Raw genomic sequence first — 18,844 nt, 5'->3', positions numbered from 1 at the left:
AGTGTAGTTCTGCTCATTTTCTGTGACTCACAGTGAGCTAAACTGTGTCTATAGCTACTGTGTATAATACTAAACCACATCACATCATATGTTAAACTGTAACTGCATGACTAAGATCTGGATGAGGACTATTGATTTCCATGTTAGCTTATTGCCTACAGCACTAAACTAATGAAGCAAAATTTGGACTACAAACATGTCTTAGCTGATTCACCTGATCTGAGGGGAGTGGGAAATTGTGTGAATTTGATGATTTACCAAACCATTCCTTTAACCAAGTATCTGTTTCACTCTTACGGACTTATGGATTATGAACCACTGAAAGAAATTAAGTCCTCCCAGCCTACTAGTAGGCTCTAGCACAACGGTTCTGTAGCACTGGGGACAGAATTTCCCTACCTCAACACGCCTCACCCAGCTCATGAAAGGCCTGACAAGTACCTGAGGTTCAAGTGTGTTGGGGCAGGTCAAACTGTAAAGGGGAGTGGGTCTCTAGGATTGGAGTTGAGAACCCCTGCTTTAGCAGAAGGTGGAGGTTAGTAAACGTACCGGTCGGCGGGTGCTGGGGGGGCTGCGATAGGCTGTTTGGGTCCCTGAGAGAGATGCCAGGGGGAGGGGAGGGAGGACAGGCTGCCGCGGGGTATAGAACTGACTCGAGGATGAACTTCCTGCAGAAACAGAAATATATCTTGAGGCTGTTGTAAGGAAATATTACAAACCTGGTATGAAAATAAAACTTGTATGATCATTCCATGATAAATATTCAAAGAATAAACACTTCAAAGGGCTGCTTTTAAGTTAAATTAATGTTTATTATTATTTATTATTATTAAATTAATGTTTACAGTCAATTTGTCCAACCTACTATAACTGGTGCAAATGCATCATACAGAATTCATTTCATCACAGACCAAGTGATGCTGGTAAAAGAGAAGCAGTAAAAGAGAGAAATGGAACAAGCCAATCAGAAAGTGTAATAGTTGTACCATAGCTGCTGTGGAAGTCAGTGTAAGGGCTGGCGGTGCAATCAGGAGGGCGTAAGTGCAGCTGGCCACAGAAGTGCTCAGGCAGGGTGGCATAGCCCTCCTCACAGGATGCCTCCCTGGGGTCCAGAGACACTTTGGCACACTCAATGACAATGTCATGGATCTCAAATCTCTTCCACCTGCAGGGAAAAATGGAAAAAAAGGATGAAAGGAATCAGGCTCATGTGATGTAGCTGAACATTGTTGCTACGTCTTAAAGACAACACAAGTTGTTACAATACAAGAGAGACTCACCTGGTAGGGTCAAGCTCATGGTCCTTTGTTCCAGTCACTAATTCTGGGTGCATGCGAACATGTTCCAGCATCGGCTGAAGGGTAGAAAGGACTTAAAGTTTGAGTAATTTAAAAGTATTCAGACCTTGATAATTTTAGTCTGATCTTACATTCTAATACACAAAAGCTCCTGAAAACAGAACTGAATCATACCTGAATTTATATTACACAACAGTTAGTTCTGGCCACGCAAGCTGATTGGTTGAGGAGCGTTCTATCAGTGCTGTTATTTCGCCATAACAGCACGTTTTTTTTCACAATCACTGTATCACTCTGCTGAGACACCATTGCTAAGCAACGACTTTCACAGCTGTGGGAGACTCTCAAGCCATTTGAATGTTTTTACTTCTTACTTTGCACAAAAAAAGAGAATGGATACCCTAAAGATCACATTTGACCGACAGCCGATTTGGTCAGACTCTGAAGACGAGACTACACGTTCGACGAATGGTATTCGGTTAATTTCTGGCTGATTCCAGGTTGTTTAGGTGTTCTTCTGTCAGAGCTGCCAACTGAAAAACTGCTCAGCGGTAATGACAGTTTCGTAATTTAGTCTAAGGAGCTGGAGAACGAACTGCTGGCTGTGCAGCGAGTGAGCGGAGTTCGTTACGTAGCAACAAGCTTGTTAAGGAACTATAATTTGGTGGAAGGAATTGCTAACATTAATACATACTAAATGCCACGTTCACGGCCCAGTTTATTTATTTCTTATTTTATTTATTTAACTGTTGTATAAAAGCAATAGAACACGAGAGGGAGTGTGTTATAACAAGCAAGAGCAAGATCATTTTCACAAATATGTGCAGTGTAATATTTAATAACTAACATCATTATTTTTAGAATTAACTATTCATTAAAAAGGAACTCCATTATTTTGTCAAATGTTCTGCATACTTAAATGGTTAAAATGCCATTCAGTCATTTAGAGTGGTTTGATATCAAACGTGCCATTCTAGGGGAGTCAGAATTGTTCATAGCAGTAGTGACAGGAACCAGACATCTGAAACATTAAGCATTTAATGCCTCTAAATCAAGGCTCATCCAATGAGAGAATAAATATATTTTGCACTATATATAAACTAAAAAAGCTATTACACAAAATGGTAACAAATATGCTGCCTGATAAGATACCGCTTTATCAGTTTTGAGATCAGACTTCAAACTACAATCCCATGTTTAAATCCATTCCTAGCAAGGAAGTACATGCACGGCAGTGCAGGGGAAAAAAAGTACTCAAAGAAATCATAAATGTTTGTAAAAATGATCACTTTTTTAAACCATCATTAGCATTACATATAAAACCTCATACAATGTGCACTCTTGCTGGTTGCTTTGGATGGCAAATAAATCTTTGATGGCATCACAAGCTTTGGTTCCTATCACCACCACTGTAAAGAAGCTGGTAAGTGTCTTCACAATGCAGCCTTTTCGATCAAAATAGTTTGAATTATTTTGCTTATTTTATTTGATTAAATTGTTTTTTTTTAAATATGGGATTCCCCTTTAACATTTCTGCCCATATTTTGCATCTTTTCTCAAAAAACAACTCAATGCTTTGATCTAGACTGAGGTTATAGGCATGAGGCAGGTCTTAAGTGTCACTCATCCAGCCAAGCATGAGCACTGATCAGATAAACCAAACTTACATATTTACATACACAAGAAATTTACCTACCTTAACAACCTCCTCGAATGTGTCCATGTTCTCCTTCATACTGTAATGTGAGCGCAGGTAGGAAATGAAGTTGCAGGGGTACATGCCGTAAAGGCGATGGAAGAGTGAATAGACGCTAGCATGTAGGTGGATCAGGTACACTTCTGAAACGTGTCCTGCGAGCCAGAAAAGACAAAAACAACTCACACTGATGCACATTCACTTGTTTGAATTGTTTGTTATTTGGTTGTATGAAACAAAAATACCTCTACACCTATTCCAAATATAAGTAATAATAGGTCCTATAGGTTACTAGGACATATTCTGCATCATTCAGACAGAGCTATTGTTTTAGATAACCTTGGTTAACATAGAACAGCATATTTGAAAATACTGTGCTCCATTTTTAAATTATAAATTATTTAAAATAAATCAAAATAATTACTTTATTTGTTAACAAATTACGGAAATTTTAATACTCCATATTCAAACGTAAAGAATTTCAGCTATGGTAAAACTTAAATCAATACTTTTGGTCCACCTGAGCAAAGGCAAACTAGGAAACTTTCACCTAACCCTCATTTTACTTATAGAAAAAAATTGTTGGGACACTAATCCAAATACAGACACACGTCATGTGTGTTCAGACCAGAGATCTCCAATACTGCTTCTGTAAAGCCACCATCCAAAATATCTGACTTAAAATATCACTTACATTCTGAAAGATATTGCTTTAGAAACCCTGAATCTAGAGCTGAATTTACCTGTCAAAAAAATATTGTCTCTTGGTAAGAAACATCTCTGAAGGAAGAAGTGAAAATTCTAATCAAAATTGTATAATCAATTTTGAAAAATGTACTGAAGTCACGGAAAGGGACCTGAAGTGTCCACTGACACACTCTGACCATCCAAAAGAGAACATCCAACAAGCTGGCTGAGCACCAGTCATGTAAACTCATGCATTCCATGCCTAGACGACTTCAAGCTCATCATCCAAAAGAAAGGATATGCAACAAAATACTAACCTACATAAAATATTAAATACTAATCAATATCCAGGAAAGAAACATGTTTATTCCACTAATTCTAGAGCATTTTTACTACCTTTCTTAAGTTCAGTTATTCACCAGGATAATTTTGAGCTTCAGTTAGGAAATCTGGTCATTACTGCTAGTTGTTGTTATTTTCTTAAAGAGTACAAATGAATAAATAATAATTTTAGGTTGGAAAGTAACAAATAAGCAAGACATAAATTGAGTGTGTCCTAAGACTAATTTAGAGCACTGAATATTTGCTCAGTTAATAGTGTTTTTGTTCACGGTGCTCTAGAGCTGGGTGACATCTAAAAATAACTAAAACGATATTTTCTAGTTACAAAAATCACAATTATAGATAATATCAGTTACCATAGCCAGGTCCATGTGCTTTCTACATTAAAAACAAGTTGTTTTCTGTCATTACAGTGGCGTTTTCATAATTCAGCCAACCAACGGGACACTTAATCTGTACAGAAAATACTGCACACTGGCCATAGACAAGGATCAGAGGAGCTTTCTCTTCAGGTTAGAGTTAACTTTGTTGCCCTGCGCTAACTTTCAGTCATTTTAGCTCTTTTTTTTTAACTACAGCGAGTCACTGTGAGACAAGCTTCAGTTCCAAAGCATGTCCCCATTTATTTTCGATTCCATTCATGTAAAGTAAATTAAGGAGGAATCCATGCAGTAAAGCTAGGATTACAGTGCATAGCAGAGAGAAATGCCTCTCTCCCCCTTTCTGTCTGTCTGTCTCTCTCCATCTGTGTGTGTGTGTGTGTGTGTGTGTGTGTGTGTGTGTGTGTGTGTGTGTGTGTGTGAGAAATCGACTACTAGTGCGCGAGTGAGCCCAGTTATCCAATGTATTTTTAAAGTGGTGTAACAGTAAATTAGTCCTTTCTAATTCTCTATCAGCTGTTTTACCAAAATGCCGATTAATGCCTTTTACACACTGCCATCGGATTACCTGTCCATCATTGACGATATCCCACTACATCTGCCTATCGCCCAGGCCTATAGTACTCCATAACATGAATGTTTTTCCTGATTTTTTTCCCCAGAGCTCAGCAGTGTTCAATGACTAGCTTATTTGACCAACAAAACTCAAGACAAACTTAATAAACAAAACAATAAGTAATACACTCTTATGTATTTGCATATGCACCTGTACAAAAGCAGTTAAACTGCACACAATATTTCTTATAATATCCATTAAAAAAAAACACTCCCAAATAATGGGATACTCTGAAGCAGCCGCACATGAGCCTGAGGTAACCATGCCCAATACCAAACCCCGCTTCCCCTTCCCCTTCCCCTTCCCCTTCCCCCAGGCTGTCAAGCAGTGGAACTGCGTTGTTTGGAGTGTTGTTACTGCAGCAAAGAGGGGGACAAACTCCCTATCAATACTCTTGATTTCAGAAAACAACACAATAAATATTGGGAAAGCAGGTGTCTACAAACTTTTGAACATAGCGTCAGCTAAGGTCAGTCTAAAACAGGCAACCAAATGCCCAGTCTTATGCCCTCTGTCGGTCCACATTGCTGCTCAAAGTTCAATCCTCCTTCCTGTTCTCTTACCTGGGTTCCTCAGGTTCCAGGCAGCCAGGCGGCCAAAGATGTCAAAGAACTCATAGAGATGCTGCTTCCCAGCCTGAGGGATCATGGGTAGCAGGGTCACAAGCACCAGCACTCCAGTTATGAGAACCACAACATCTGTGTCCGTCTGTAAAAAGAGAAAACATTCACAAACGTAAAACATAGGCAAAGTGTGAGACACTGTCAGTGTACTACAGTTTCTAGTTTCTAGGTACTCAGTGAGACCCGTTGCCTATAGCCCACCTTGAGGCATTTGAGCAGGGAGAGCAGCAGAGGGTAGCGGGCGATCTTATGGATCCAGGATGGCTGCTTGCGGACTACTTGCCCCAGCAGGTTGAGAGTGGGCAGACGACAGGAATGCTTTGCCATGCACTCGTTCATCTTATCAAACAGGTGCTGAGGGCAAAGGAGTGAAGAAGAGAGAAAGACAGAAGTTACAACACTGAAATCGAACACTGAAGTTACAAATAACAGTGTACGTGCTGGTGTTATTTGTTGTTTATGAACATGTTCTTAAATCAGGTTAGAGTTGAAGTATCTTGAACTGAAACCAATAATTGAACAAGGACTTATGTGTGCGTGCCTTACGAACCAGAGGAGCACGTCACAGCGAAGCCCTGTTTAAGCTCAGAGAGATAGCCCTGTTATGTTTCATAACTGGCTATGCATGCACCCCACCTCCTGAAGTGCATACAAGGGGCACTGCAGTACTTTAGATAACAGAAAAAAGATACCCACAAATAGCTTGATTGTGTATATTGGGTCCACATCTAAAATGATCAGGGATGAAGGACAAGTCATGAAAGTTTGGGGGAAAAAAACAAACAACCAAAAATTCAAATTTAACTCATGTTCCACTGAATCCAGATGCATCAGCCAAGACATCTTTGAAGTCCAAACTATGGTTCTTTAGTTTAAAACTGAAGCTTTGAGACTAACACTAGAACACAACGGTCATCCAAGCAGCACAAACTGCTTCTGTGAAAAATAAACCCCTAAAACTTTTCTCACAGTCTGCTCAAACCATGTTTTTATTAAAGTTGTGCAGACCTGCCAGTGTGGCAGAGCACAGCATGACTTACTGAGAGCTATAAAAATGAACAAAACCTTACCACTATGGGCAGCCATTTCAGACAACTGCTGGTATTCACGAAGTAGGACTGATCTTGGATTAGATTCCTCCCTGTTTTAGACAGTATCTGTTACAAATACTGATCTAGATCAGCACTCAGTCTCCTGAGGTGGTTTGTGAATACAATTGTTTAAAATGGCTGCTTGTAGTTTTGTTATTTTTGTATAGTTCACAGCAAGTCAAACAGTGTCCTAAACCACATTGACAAGTCTGCATGACCTTAATGAAGACCTGGATGCAGTTTGAAAGACATTTTAGGTGTGCACTTTAAAAAAAAAATTTGAGTTTTAGTGTTTGTTAGCCTCAATGTTTAAGAAGTAAAATTTGGACATCTTGGTCAATCGCCCACATTGGGGTGAGTGGAAATATAGATTTTCCCCCACACTGTTCCTTTAAGAATTACAACATATCTGAACTCTCTACTCCACAAAAAGGCAGTTCAGAGTTTGCAGCTCACGATCTGATTAGTGCAAAACATGGAAGCATAGAAAGACTACTGCAGCCATCTAAACGCTATCACAAACTGGAGGAGAAGCTCTGCACTGTGGCACCAAAGGGTCTCTGGCACAAGATAGCAGGTACTACAAAGTGGCACAATAGCACAACATAAGCACACATAGCCGATGAACAAGAAGTGCAAGATCATTTTACACTCGACTCATGCAGATTTAATGAAAAAAACATTCAGTTTATCATTTAGTGAATTAGCAAATCTATTAAGTTAACTCACAAACAAAACTTTGAGCTAAAAGTCACAGTGTGAAATACGAAGTTACTAGGCTAGTAACGTTGAGAACAGACAATTAACATTTGTCTGTTTATCTTAAAGTGTAAGTTGTCTGTCACTATGGCTTCGTAATCTGAGGCTGGGTTTAGTATAGTACAGTAATAACAATAGTATGATGCTGAGTGGCATCACTGTCTCTAGTGCTGCCTACCCACCACGCAGTAGCCTTTTATTTTTTTGGGTGGAGGGGGTATTATTCAAATATTTTTTAATAATACCTTACAAATTCAAATATCAAAACTGATTGAAATGACCATTCCTGATCTATAACTTATTCCACAAGCTGTAAATGACAAAACAGCATCCCTCAGCAGTGACACTCAGAGAGGTCTGTGGCATGTGAGGCATTCTAAGCAGTTCCTGACCTTGTCATGCGGCTCTCTCACTGAACACAGGATGTGCATAGCTTGGGTCGAGTTGGTCTCCAAGAAGTAATCCACCAAGCCATTCAGGAGCACAGATCCTCGCTCTGCAAAACACATTTCAAATGTCAATCCTAAAGAAAAGATATGGGCAAATTAGCAAAACATACTGGATTAATACGGCAAAATAAAGGACAAATACAAGTCTAAATAATTTTACAAAAATAAAAACTTATAGGTACACGGTGGTATGGTAAAGTGTCCTGTGTCTAGTACCTGTACTGAGGTGTTCATTGATGAGACCTTTGATTTCTTCAAGTTGATGGAGATCAGAGGTCTCCAGGAGGGGGAGCAAGTCCCCCACACTGAGCTGTTCCCTGGCCATGGTGGTGCTGGCTACGTGGGGGCGTGGAGGGTGTGTTGCTGAGATGGACCGTGAGGGGAGGGGAGGGGCTCTCAGACGTCACTTTCACGGCCTCCTGACCTGTCTGGCGGGGTCCCTGGGCCACCCGCCGATACAGTCTCCAGGCACCACTGCATGTGGAGATACAGATGGGACACAAAAAGAGACCTTTAATAACTTTTTTTCCCTCCTGATCTCCAATACAAACACTACATATTTTTAAATCATTTGTGAGTTTAGTTTCCAGTATTTCATGCTGCCATAAAACACATTTACCAAGCAGTGAGGGTAGTTATAATCAGACTTTCACTTCACAATCAATGCAAGTTTCAACACAAATACACTGCTCAATCATACAATTGTTCAGTGAATTTCTGTCAGGCTAGTCCTGTTGCTGATAAAAGCCATGCTAAATGACACCGAGAGAGCAAACAACATCACAGTTTGCTGATTCTTATCATATGTAGATATATGCTGAACATTTCTTTGTTATTCCTGATATCAGGCGTGCTTGCATGGGCATGACAACAGAACAAGTTCACCCCAAAATGAGATGATTCATCATTACAGACCTACTCAGTTTACCTTCCTATTTTAGGTCTTTACTTAAAAGTTTTACAAGCACAGACTAAAAAGGAATTCAACGGATTTTCCAAACTTTCTGAATAATTTAGCTGTTGTGGATATAAACAAAGTCATTCAGAGCCGTTTGATGTGAAATGGTTCAGTGAAGAGGAAGATACCAATTCAGATCTACACAAATCAGGTGAATCTGTAATATATGCTTTCTTTTGAGACTTGCCTCATAACACCATGCGTGTGTGTACACATATATACACATACACACACACACACACACACACACACACACACACATACACATATACATATATATATATATATACATACATACATATATTCTTTCAGGCCAAAATCTTCTCTGAAAACTTCAAAACTATGGTAAAGCCAGACACCAGGCAGCATATACGTAACAATTTCAAGTGAAAGCTTTCTGTGAGGTAGCTTTCAGAAGAATGAAACTCTTCAGATATCTGGTTCCTATCACTACCACTATGATCAATTCTGACTTAGTAAGTTTCCCTAGATAGGAGCATTTCATATCAAACCACTCTGAATATCTTTGTTTACATACTAACCATGCAGAAATTTTGAAAAATCAGTGGAATTGCCATTTGAGCCATAAAAGCCTATTGAACAGGCAATTCCAATCACAGCCAAACATCCCAACCCGGCCCTGTACATCCGAGCATTTTCCTGCTCCCAACATACCTGATCCAATGAATCAGCCCATTAACAAGCCCTTTCTGAGTTGAATTAGATGTGTTAGAGCAAGAAAACACTAAAAAGCACAGGACAGGGTACTCCACAAAAGCAAGGGAGAACAGAAACTCGATAACCATTACAGATCCCACTAGACCTCATCATGCTTTTAAAGTGAGGGCCAAAAGGATGAACCTCACATACAAGATCAAGGGTTCATTCAACCATCAAACATGAACTCAGAGTTCAGAGTGCTAAACTATGATGCTGAAGCTCCAGTTCATATAAAAGAAACTGCTGTGGCCAAACTCCTATGCTCCAAAGACAGCAGTCACCAAGCTGCTCCTCTGCAAGATTCTGCAAGAGCTAGAGCTGAAGGCCTGGAGTTCATAATACATAGTGGTGCACATGACCACACCACATCTGCATTCAGATAAGATCTGGGCAATATTTGCTGTTTGCTGGAAGGAATAACTTCAACAGAAAGCCATAACCCGTTCTGCCAGCTCGGTTCCTCCCTGCACTGCCGTCCCTCCTTGACTGTATGACTGACTGGCGTAAACAACAACTGCCCGAGAACAACGAGGCTGAAGTTGGCTTCCTATTTCGCCAGCTTCTTGTTCGAATTATCCCGTTCCACCTTAAATGGTGCAGCAGTTCCATTCTGGAGCCCCGAGTCGCCAGAATGTAACTGCTGCACCATTTAAGGTGGAACGGGAGAATTCGAATAAGAAGCCAGCGAATAAGAAGGGGACTTCAGCTTCGTCCGAGAACAATGGCCAGGACTCGCCAGACTAACTCCACAAAAATAACGAAAAGATGACTTTTAATTTTACCAAACGCACACAGTCGACTGGTTTGAACGCACACCCACAAGCATGTGGGGAAATGCCCTGGTTGCTGCAGCTCCTCCATATAAATCAATGAGAACTGAAGGCTTTTATTGCACTCAGTCCGGAGCAGAGGAGCATTACCGACAGCTTTTTGAGCAAATTCAAACGGACGCCTGGCTGAGCACAGAATGCAAATCAAATTCAGGCTCCCATCAGATTTTCTAGGTTGTCCCAGAACGTGACACTTCACGCCTGCGAAAATAAATCCGTCTTAAAAAACGAAGCCTGTTTACCTCTTAAAGAAACTGCACTCCACAGGGCGCCGCCATCTTGACCGCCTCACATCCCTCGCCCTCTGCGGTTCCCTTCCGCGACTGTGCAGTGAAATAGCCCCTAACGTGTTGTGATGTGAGACCAAGATAGCGCACATAAATACCAGAAGGCATACAGCGTCGATTTATAAGACGGCTATTATGAAATGCATCATTTATTTGTGGTTAAAAACGAGTTGAATATGTAATTCTGCATCTGGGCCCAGTGTTGTTTTCTGCAAAAGGCGGAGGGATGCTATGCGGTGATGCGGTTCTCTCGTGACTCAGGCAGTGTGCGCATGCGCGGAAATCAGGGCAGCAGCTGCAGCAGCACAGCCTGCAAAATGACCACAAATAAACTTATTTTAAAACCTAAATATAAAGAAAATAAAACGTGCTTTTTTAGCTCTTTGCTCTAATTCGTTCATTGTGTTATGCAGCAGCAGTCTGTCCTGCAGAGCTGAAAGCTCACTTCAAGTCTGACAGTAAATATGGCAAATTCAGCAGATTTCATTTTAAGCACATGATCATATATTCACTGATCAGCCATAACAATAAAACCTCCTCCTTGTTTGTACAGTCGTTGTCCATTTTATCAGCTCCACTTACCATATAGGTGCGCTTTGTAGTTCTACAATTACAGACTCTAGTTCATTTGTTTCTTTGTTAGCCCCCTTTCACACTGTTCTTCAATGATCAGGACCCCCACAGGACCACCACAGAGCAGGTATTGTTTGGGTGCTGGATCATTCTCAGCACTGCAGTGACACTGACGTGGTGGTGGTGTGTTAGTGTGTGTTGCACTGGTATGAGTGGATCAGACACAGCAGTGCTGCTGGAGTTTTTAAACACTGTGTCCACTCACTGTCCACTCTATTAGACATTCCTACCTTGTTTGTCCACCTTGTAGATGTAAAGTCAGAGACGATAGCTCATCTGCTGCTGCACAGTTTGTGTTGGTCGTCCTCTAGTCCTTCATCAGTGGTAATAGGACGCTGCCCACAGGATGCTGTGGCTGGATATTTTTGGTTGATGGACTATTCTCAGTCTAGCAGTGACACTGAGGTATTTAAAAACTCCCATAACTTGACCAAATGTTAATGTCAATAAATAATTACAATATATTATTTATCATTTCACTCACTTGTTGTTCACAGAACTCTTATGTTTTTAATAAAACATCTAAAAAACCTTTTGAAGGATAGTTTGCAATACTTTAATCCATGATGTACAATTATATAGCCCTACTGAAGACAATGAATCACTTTGTACCAAGTATGATTCATCATATCATTTTAGGTAAAGGACAAAATTCTTGTTTTACTAATATCTTCCATTGAAACGTAATGACTTTTATCCCCCTCTAAAACATCTTCTGATTTGTGATTGTTATCATGCACCAGCATGAAAATATATCAACCAAAAATAATATTAACCAATATCTGTCTGTCTGTCTGTCTGTCTGTCTGTCTGTCTGTCTCTCTCTCTCTCTCTCTCTCTCTCTCTCTCTCTCACCTCCGCTTGTCATTGAGCCCGAACGCTTAGATAGGTCAGATATCCTTACAACAAAGACACTTTTGTAGGTTAAGAAGGAAGTTGTCACAGTGTAAAGCTGTTTGACAAACTTTTAACATCAGCAGTGGTGACTTCACAACATGCATCACTTTCTTAAACCAAAATCAGAGCTGATTTCTATTTAGTAATTTGACTATTTGCCAGTTATTAAATGTAGCAGATATTTATCGCGTTAAAAAAAGGGATTTCTATATCTTATTTCATTAGTTTGAGCCAGTTGATTTTATGGATGTACAGTGCCACCTTGTGGTGCACTGGTATTACTACAATATTGCCGTATTAACTTCACTTTTCGTTGTAGTCAGTGTACCAGCTATATTCATATATATACATATATGTGTATATATAAGATCCACCTACACTCATTGTCCATTTTTCAGGTAAGCTTACCGTATAGGTAGACTCTGTAGTTGTACAATTACTGTAGTCCTGTGTCTAATTCACTTGTACCAGCGCAACACAGACTGACACACCCCCATGTCAACATGCCTGCAGTGCTGAGAATGATCCACCACCTAAATAATGCCTGCTCTGTGGTGGTCCTGTGGGAAATTGAAAAATATATGCCCATTTTGAATTTGATGCCAACAACACATTCCAAAAAAGTTGGGACAGGGCATGTTTACCACTGTGTTTCATCACCTCTTCTTTTATCAACACTCTGTAAGTGTTTGGGAACTGAGTAGACCAATTGCTGTAGTTTTGAAAGTGATGTGTTTTCCTGTTCTGGTTTGATGTAGGATTTCAGCTTCTCAACAGGTCAGAGTCTCCTTTGTCGTATTTTTCATTTCATAATGCGCCAAATGTTTTCAGTGGTGACAGGTCTGGACTGCAGGCAGGCCAGTTTAGCACCCGGACTCTTTTAATGCGGAGCAATCCTGTTGTAATACATGCAGAATGTGGTTTGACATTGTCTTGCTGAAATAAGCAAGGCCTTCCCTGAAAAAGACGAAACCAAAACCTGTATATTTCGTTCAGCATTAACGGTGCCTTCACAGATGTGCACATCACCCATGCCTTGTGCACTAATGCTCCCCTATACCATCATGAATACTGGCTTTTGAACTGTGCACTAACAAGCTGAGTGATCTTTAGCCCGGAGGACACAGTGTCCATGATTTCCAAAATGAACTCCAAATGTTGATTTGTCAGACCACAGGAGACTTTTCCACTATACCTCAGTCCATTTTAAATGAGCTCAGGCCCAGAGAAGGCAGCGGCGTTTTTGGATCCTGTTTATGTACAGTTTCTTCTTTGCATTTAAGAGTTTTAATTAGCATTTGTGGATGCAGTGATGAACCGTTTTCACAGACAGTGGTTTTCAGTAGTGTTTCTGAGCCCATGCAGTGCTTTCAACTACAGAATCATGTCTGTTTTTAATGCAGTGCCGTCTGAGGGCCCAAAGATTGTGGCCAGCAAATACTGGTTTCTGGCCTTGTCCCTTGCATACAGAGATTTCTCCAGATTCTCTGAGTCTTTTAGTGTTATTATGTACTGTAGATGATGAAAACCAAAAGTTCTTTGCTATTTTGTGTTGAGAAACCTTATTCTTGAATTGCTGCACCATTTGATCGTGCAGTCTTTCACAATGTGGTGAACCCCTCTTCATCTTTACTTCTGAAAGAGATGCTCTCTGAGATGCTCTTTTATATTTTTCAAAAAACAATAACATTTCTCAGTTTCAACATTTGATATGTTATAAATGATTTCCACATCATTGCATTTTGTTTTTATTTACATTTTGCACAGCATTCCAACTTTTTTGGAAATGGGGTTGTATAATGAAGAGGGCAGTTATTCATTTCCTAAAAACTATGCCACCGTTAAATTACTTACAGACTACACAGTAGCTGATTTATGTTGTAAAAGGGCTGATAAGGCATCAAGGTTTCTGTTTGGTTTAGCTCACATTTTACCCCCTTTAGCAGCTCCAGATGAACAGTACAATATAAATAGAGCTTTTGCTGTTTTGAATTTGAAATTTATCAAAGGTGTTGATGAATGTAATGTTCATGAAGTTGTCATGCACTTGTGAATGATGTAGGGTGTATCTCGCGGTATATTCGTTGAGGGTGTATCATGGTCTGTGGGTTCAGGAAAGGTGTAAAATGTGTGAAAGCTACACCCAAGACATGCAGTATCAGTCTATCACCAAACCCGCAAAGCCACTTCCTCTGAAAACTGTACTTTTTTCTCCTTGCAGGTGTCTGGAGTTATGTACAAGGTGGACTCTGCTGTGTGTTACTACAGTATATGACCAAAAATGTGTTGTCATTCCAGAACACTGGGCATCAAAGAATCTAAATTTCCTTTTTTGTTTTCTTTCTTTCTTTCTTTCTTTCTTCCTTTAAGAAAATGTTTCATGTAGTATGTAAACTAGTAAAAAATTCAAAATATACTGTGTCCACTCTCACCAGTCCATTCAGTCTATATATGGAAACTAAGTAGCAACAATGCTCTGGTTTGCAAAAAACAACACATTTCTGCATATTCAGCTCACAGCAGTTCAACCCACCCATTCAAGATGCATCTACAAGACATATTTCAGCCTGGACTGCCTGTTCCAGCATGACAGTGCCCTTGTGCACAAAGCAAGGTCCACGATTTTGCTGTTAGCACTATGCATTCATGCAGACAGCATTTGACATTGAACATGGTGATTTCAGGCTTGTGCAAAATTGTGACAGATAAGTGTTTTAGAGCTTCAGCACTCTGCGGTCCTGCTCTGTGAGATTATATCTCCTGCCACTTTGTGGTTGTTGCTTCTAGACATTTCCACTTCATGATCATGGCACTTACAGTTGGCTGGGGCAGCTCTAGCAGAGCAGACATTTGTTGAGTTGAGTTGTTGGAAAGGTGGTATCCTGTGACCCTGACATACTGAAAGTTACTGTTCTATTTAACATGACTCATTCTACTGCCTGTGTTTGTCTATAGTGATAGCATTGCAATTGTCAAGCCCACTTATAAGAATGATGTACACATACTTTTATCCATGCAATGTTCTGTAATTTAATTTGTTCACTGTTGTTAAAATAAATGAAGGCAACAAACACATATCCACTGTCAGAAATAGCACCATTCTGACATGTCCTGCACACAGCCTTCTTTTGCGCGAGTATTTAATAAAGAAAATATTGATGATTGTTTTTGATAACATAATTGGGTTTATAGTAATTCTAGGTAGTTGCTATTGTGTTGCTACAAGTTTGCTATAGTATTCCATCTTGTTCTTAGGGCATTGCTTAGAGGTTGTTAGGTGGTTGCTCAGGTTTTGTTGGGCTGTTGCTATGGTATCCCAGGTGGTTACTAAGGTGTTGCTAGGCCATTACTATTGTTTCACAGGTGGTTACTAAGGTGTTGCTAGGTCATGGCTATGGTATCCCAGGTGGTTGCTAAGGTGTTCCCAGGCCACTTATATGCTATCCCAGGTGGTCATTCAGGTTTGGTAGGCCATTGCTATGGTATCCAAAGTGGTTGCTGAAACGTTACTAGGCTGCTGATATGCTATCTCAGGTGGTTGCTAAGGTGTTGCTAGGCCATTGCTATTGTATACCAGGTGGTTGCTAAGTTGTTGCTAGGCTGCTAATATACTATCACAGGTAGTTGCTAAGATGTTGCTAGGCCATTGCTATTGTATCACAGGTGGTTGCTAAGGTGCTGCTAGGCCTTTTCTGTGGCATCCCAGGTGGTTACTAAGGTGTTGCTAGGCCATTGCTATTGTATCACAGGTGGTTGCTAAGGTGTTGCTAGGCCTTTTCTGTGACATCCCAGGTGTTTACTAAGGTTTTGCTAGGCCATTGCTATTGTATCACAGGTGCTTACTAAGGTGTTGCTAGGCCATTGCCATTGTATGACAAGTGGTTGCTAAGGTGTTGCTAGGTGGTTGCTAAAGTGTTCCTACAGTATCCCAGCTGATTACTAAATCATTGCTAGGCTGTTGTTATGGTATCCCAGGTGGTTGCTAAGTTGTTGCTAGGCAGTTGCTGTGGTATCCCAGGTGGTTACTAAGGCTTGACTGTGGAGGAATAAGATGTAGAGATAAAAGCATTATGTATCATTTAAATGGAATGACTCAGAAATTTCATATAACTTAGGGATCAATTCTGTGAAAGGCAGAGAGACATTTGTCGTTTAGCGTATGTAACCCTGCTGTGTATATTCTTGTTCTTTTCCTTCAGCAATAAAGAATTCCTGCAGTTTTTACAGCTTAAAGTTTAAAGTCATCGTATTCAATCCCTCATTTCAAAGTAACACGCATTGGGAAAAGAAAAGCAGAGATAAAGTCGCTGGCACAGGTCAAAGGAAAACATGCTTATAACAGAGCTTTGGAACCTGCTATTGTACTTTTGATATGAAAGGACAATGGACATATCCGGGATGGTGGGCCCGGCCCTTTCAAACGGTTTCAAAACAATTAGCCTTCCGCTGATTCCTATCATATTATGAGGTCATATCTTCATCCCACATCAGAGTTACAGAAACTACAGAAATTCATTAAAGAGATTTCATAACAAATACTGCAAGCGCAGTACATGGAAAGATGAAGTTTTGTTTAGCATCAGATCAGTATATTCAATTACTGCTTGAAATTTTTAACATGATTTGTGCAGTCCTGATTTTGCAGGCAAGTGTCATGACATTATTGACAGTCGGTTCGACAACATATTTATTCATTTGCTTGTTTGTTTGCTTATTTGTCTATGCATGTACAGTGCCTTTCATATTCAAAAGTATTCTTGGTAAAACCAGTATGAAAAAAATCACTGTTATTATTAGCTTGATCATACGCTGGAAAAATGAGAGAAATCTAACCAGTGAGTGATGTGCAACAATATAAATAGTCATGATAATAAAATAAATGTATTTATGTGTTTATTTATTTATTTATGGAAAACAGTTATGTATGGCACAGTCCTTAGTACAATGCTTGTCTCCTCTTTGTGCACTCCTTTGGTGAATTTTGTGCCAGATGTTTCCAGATGCATGAAGTTTGTACAGGGACATGTTTAAATGGAAAGTGAAAAACATTATATGTTTTGGGACATAAGTTTTTGATAGTTCTGCAATTTTAATTTTCAATTTTTTAAGCATTTAACATAAATGGATATTTAAAGAGCCCATATCATACATTTTTCTTGCATTTTATTTCATCCCCTGAGGTTCACTTATCATGTTTGTGTGTGCTTTATGTACTAAAAACACAATTCTCTTTCACATGACCATTTTATAACATTGTTTATCCCTTAGGATTAAACAAGTTGTTGTGTTTTGTGCCTTTAAGACTGATATATCTAAACAAGCCCTATTCTGATTGGCTGCCCTGTATGGTGGATATGTGTAAATAATATTTTTTAGGAGAGGGGTTTAAAAATGGGCTGCTTTTGCAGCTTAGTGTCCATATGTGGATTCTACCCTGCCAAAATAAAGGTACTGTGCAGGTACATTTTTCGTTAATGTAATGTAAATGTACCCTCAAAGTGGTTGTAACGTCCAACTGTGTACAGGTCAATAAAAAGGTTTTCCCAGGGAAAGGTATATATTTGTACCTTTTCATAACCTAATGCTTTAAAACAGAGCAATAAAATAGAAGGTCTAGACACAAGACAGAGTGGAAAATGGTACAATTATGTTCCCTGATTAAAGGTACTGAAGATGTACATTTGAGGGTACCACCCCAGTGACAAGAGGGGTACTGCCCCAGTGACAGTTTAGTACTGTATCAACTTCTTGTATTCTGATGATGCTAGAAAAAAATTGTTTTTCCACAGACATACACAGTCACACCTAGGGGCAATTTAGCGTGTCCAATCAGCCTGACTGCATGTTTTTGGACTGTAGGAGGAAACACACGCAGACACTGGGAGAACATGCAAACTCCACACAGAAACGGCGCTGGTCGCCCAGCTGGGAATCAAACCCAGGCTGTTCTTGCTGTGAGGCGACAGCGCTACCCACTGCGCCACCATGCCACCCCCGTCCTTTAAGATGTTTTACACAATCAACCACAAATCTTTTCCAAATCTTGCAAAAACACCTTTGCAGAAAAGCAGATATTGTTACAGCAACAAAGGTGGGGAAAAACTCCATATCCCATATCATGCACATGGATTGGACTGAGATGTTCATATGCAGGCAGTTTGTGCTTCAGTTTTGGGCAAGACTATTACTGCCCACCCCTAATTCTTCTGTGATATTAAGCTTAAGTCAGGTATTTGCCAGCTTCTTGTTAGAATTTTTTCTGTTCCACCTTAAATCCACCATTTAAGGTGGAACGGCAAAATTAACTGGCTAGCTACCAAAATATCAGCATACTATTTTTATGCTTGTTATGAAGAAAAGGACCGTAACACATTAAAACGACATTAAACTAAGATAATACAGTGGTTATCATATTTTTTTACAGAGAAAAACCTTTATTTGGAGGGCCATGTAGCCCTAACGCTTCACCCCACCCCTCTATCTAAAAAAAAAATCGGGACACCCTACCCTAGACATGAACGCACAAAACGGAAGGGTAAGGGCTAAGCGGTAGGGGCGAGGGGTGAACTGGGAATGGG

At 40.0% G+C, this 18,844-nt stretch overlaps 1 protein-coding gene across 1 annotated transcript in view; it reads right to left on the bottom strand.

The window, feature by feature from the left end:
• Positions 1-10,750, bottom strand: part of tsc1b (TSC complex subunit 1b) — a 31,795-nt gene extending 21,045 nt beyond the window's left edge. Inside the window, exons 1-9 of the mRNA XM_036588049.1 lie at positions 10,692-10,750; positions 8,158-8,415; positions 7,885-7,988; positions 5,844-5,996; positions 5,583-5,727; positions 2,995-3,149; positions 1,281-1,354; positions 987-1,165; positions 550-668 (exon numbers count right to left, since the gene is read on the bottom strand). Of these exons, the coding sequence (XP_036443942.1) occupies positions 550-668; positions 987-1,165; positions 1,281-1,354; positions 2,995-3,149; positions 5,583-5,727; positions 5,844-5,996; positions 7,885-7,988; positions 8,158-8,266 (1,038 nt within the window). The 5' untranslated portion in view covers positions 8,267-8,415; positions 10,692-10,750. The remainder of the gene's footprint in view (positions 1-549; positions 669-986; positions 1,166-1,280; positions 1,355-2,994; positions 3,150-5,582; positions 5,728-5,843; positions 5,997-7,884; positions 7,989-8,157; positions 8,416-10,691) is intronic.
• Positions 10,751-18,844: the final 8,094 nt, after the last annotated feature.

This window comes from Colossoma macropomum, unplaced genomic scaffold (assembly GCF_904425465.1).
Source record: "Colossoma macropomum unplaced genomic scaffold, Colossoma_macropomum, whole genome shotgun sequence".
Lineage (NCBI taxonomy): Eukaryota > Metazoa > Chordata > Actinopteri > Characiformes > Serrasalmidae > Colossoma > Colossoma macropomum.
The sequence above is the reverse complement of the archived record's forward strand: the minus strand, read 5'-3'. Positions and strand labels throughout refer to the sequence as shown.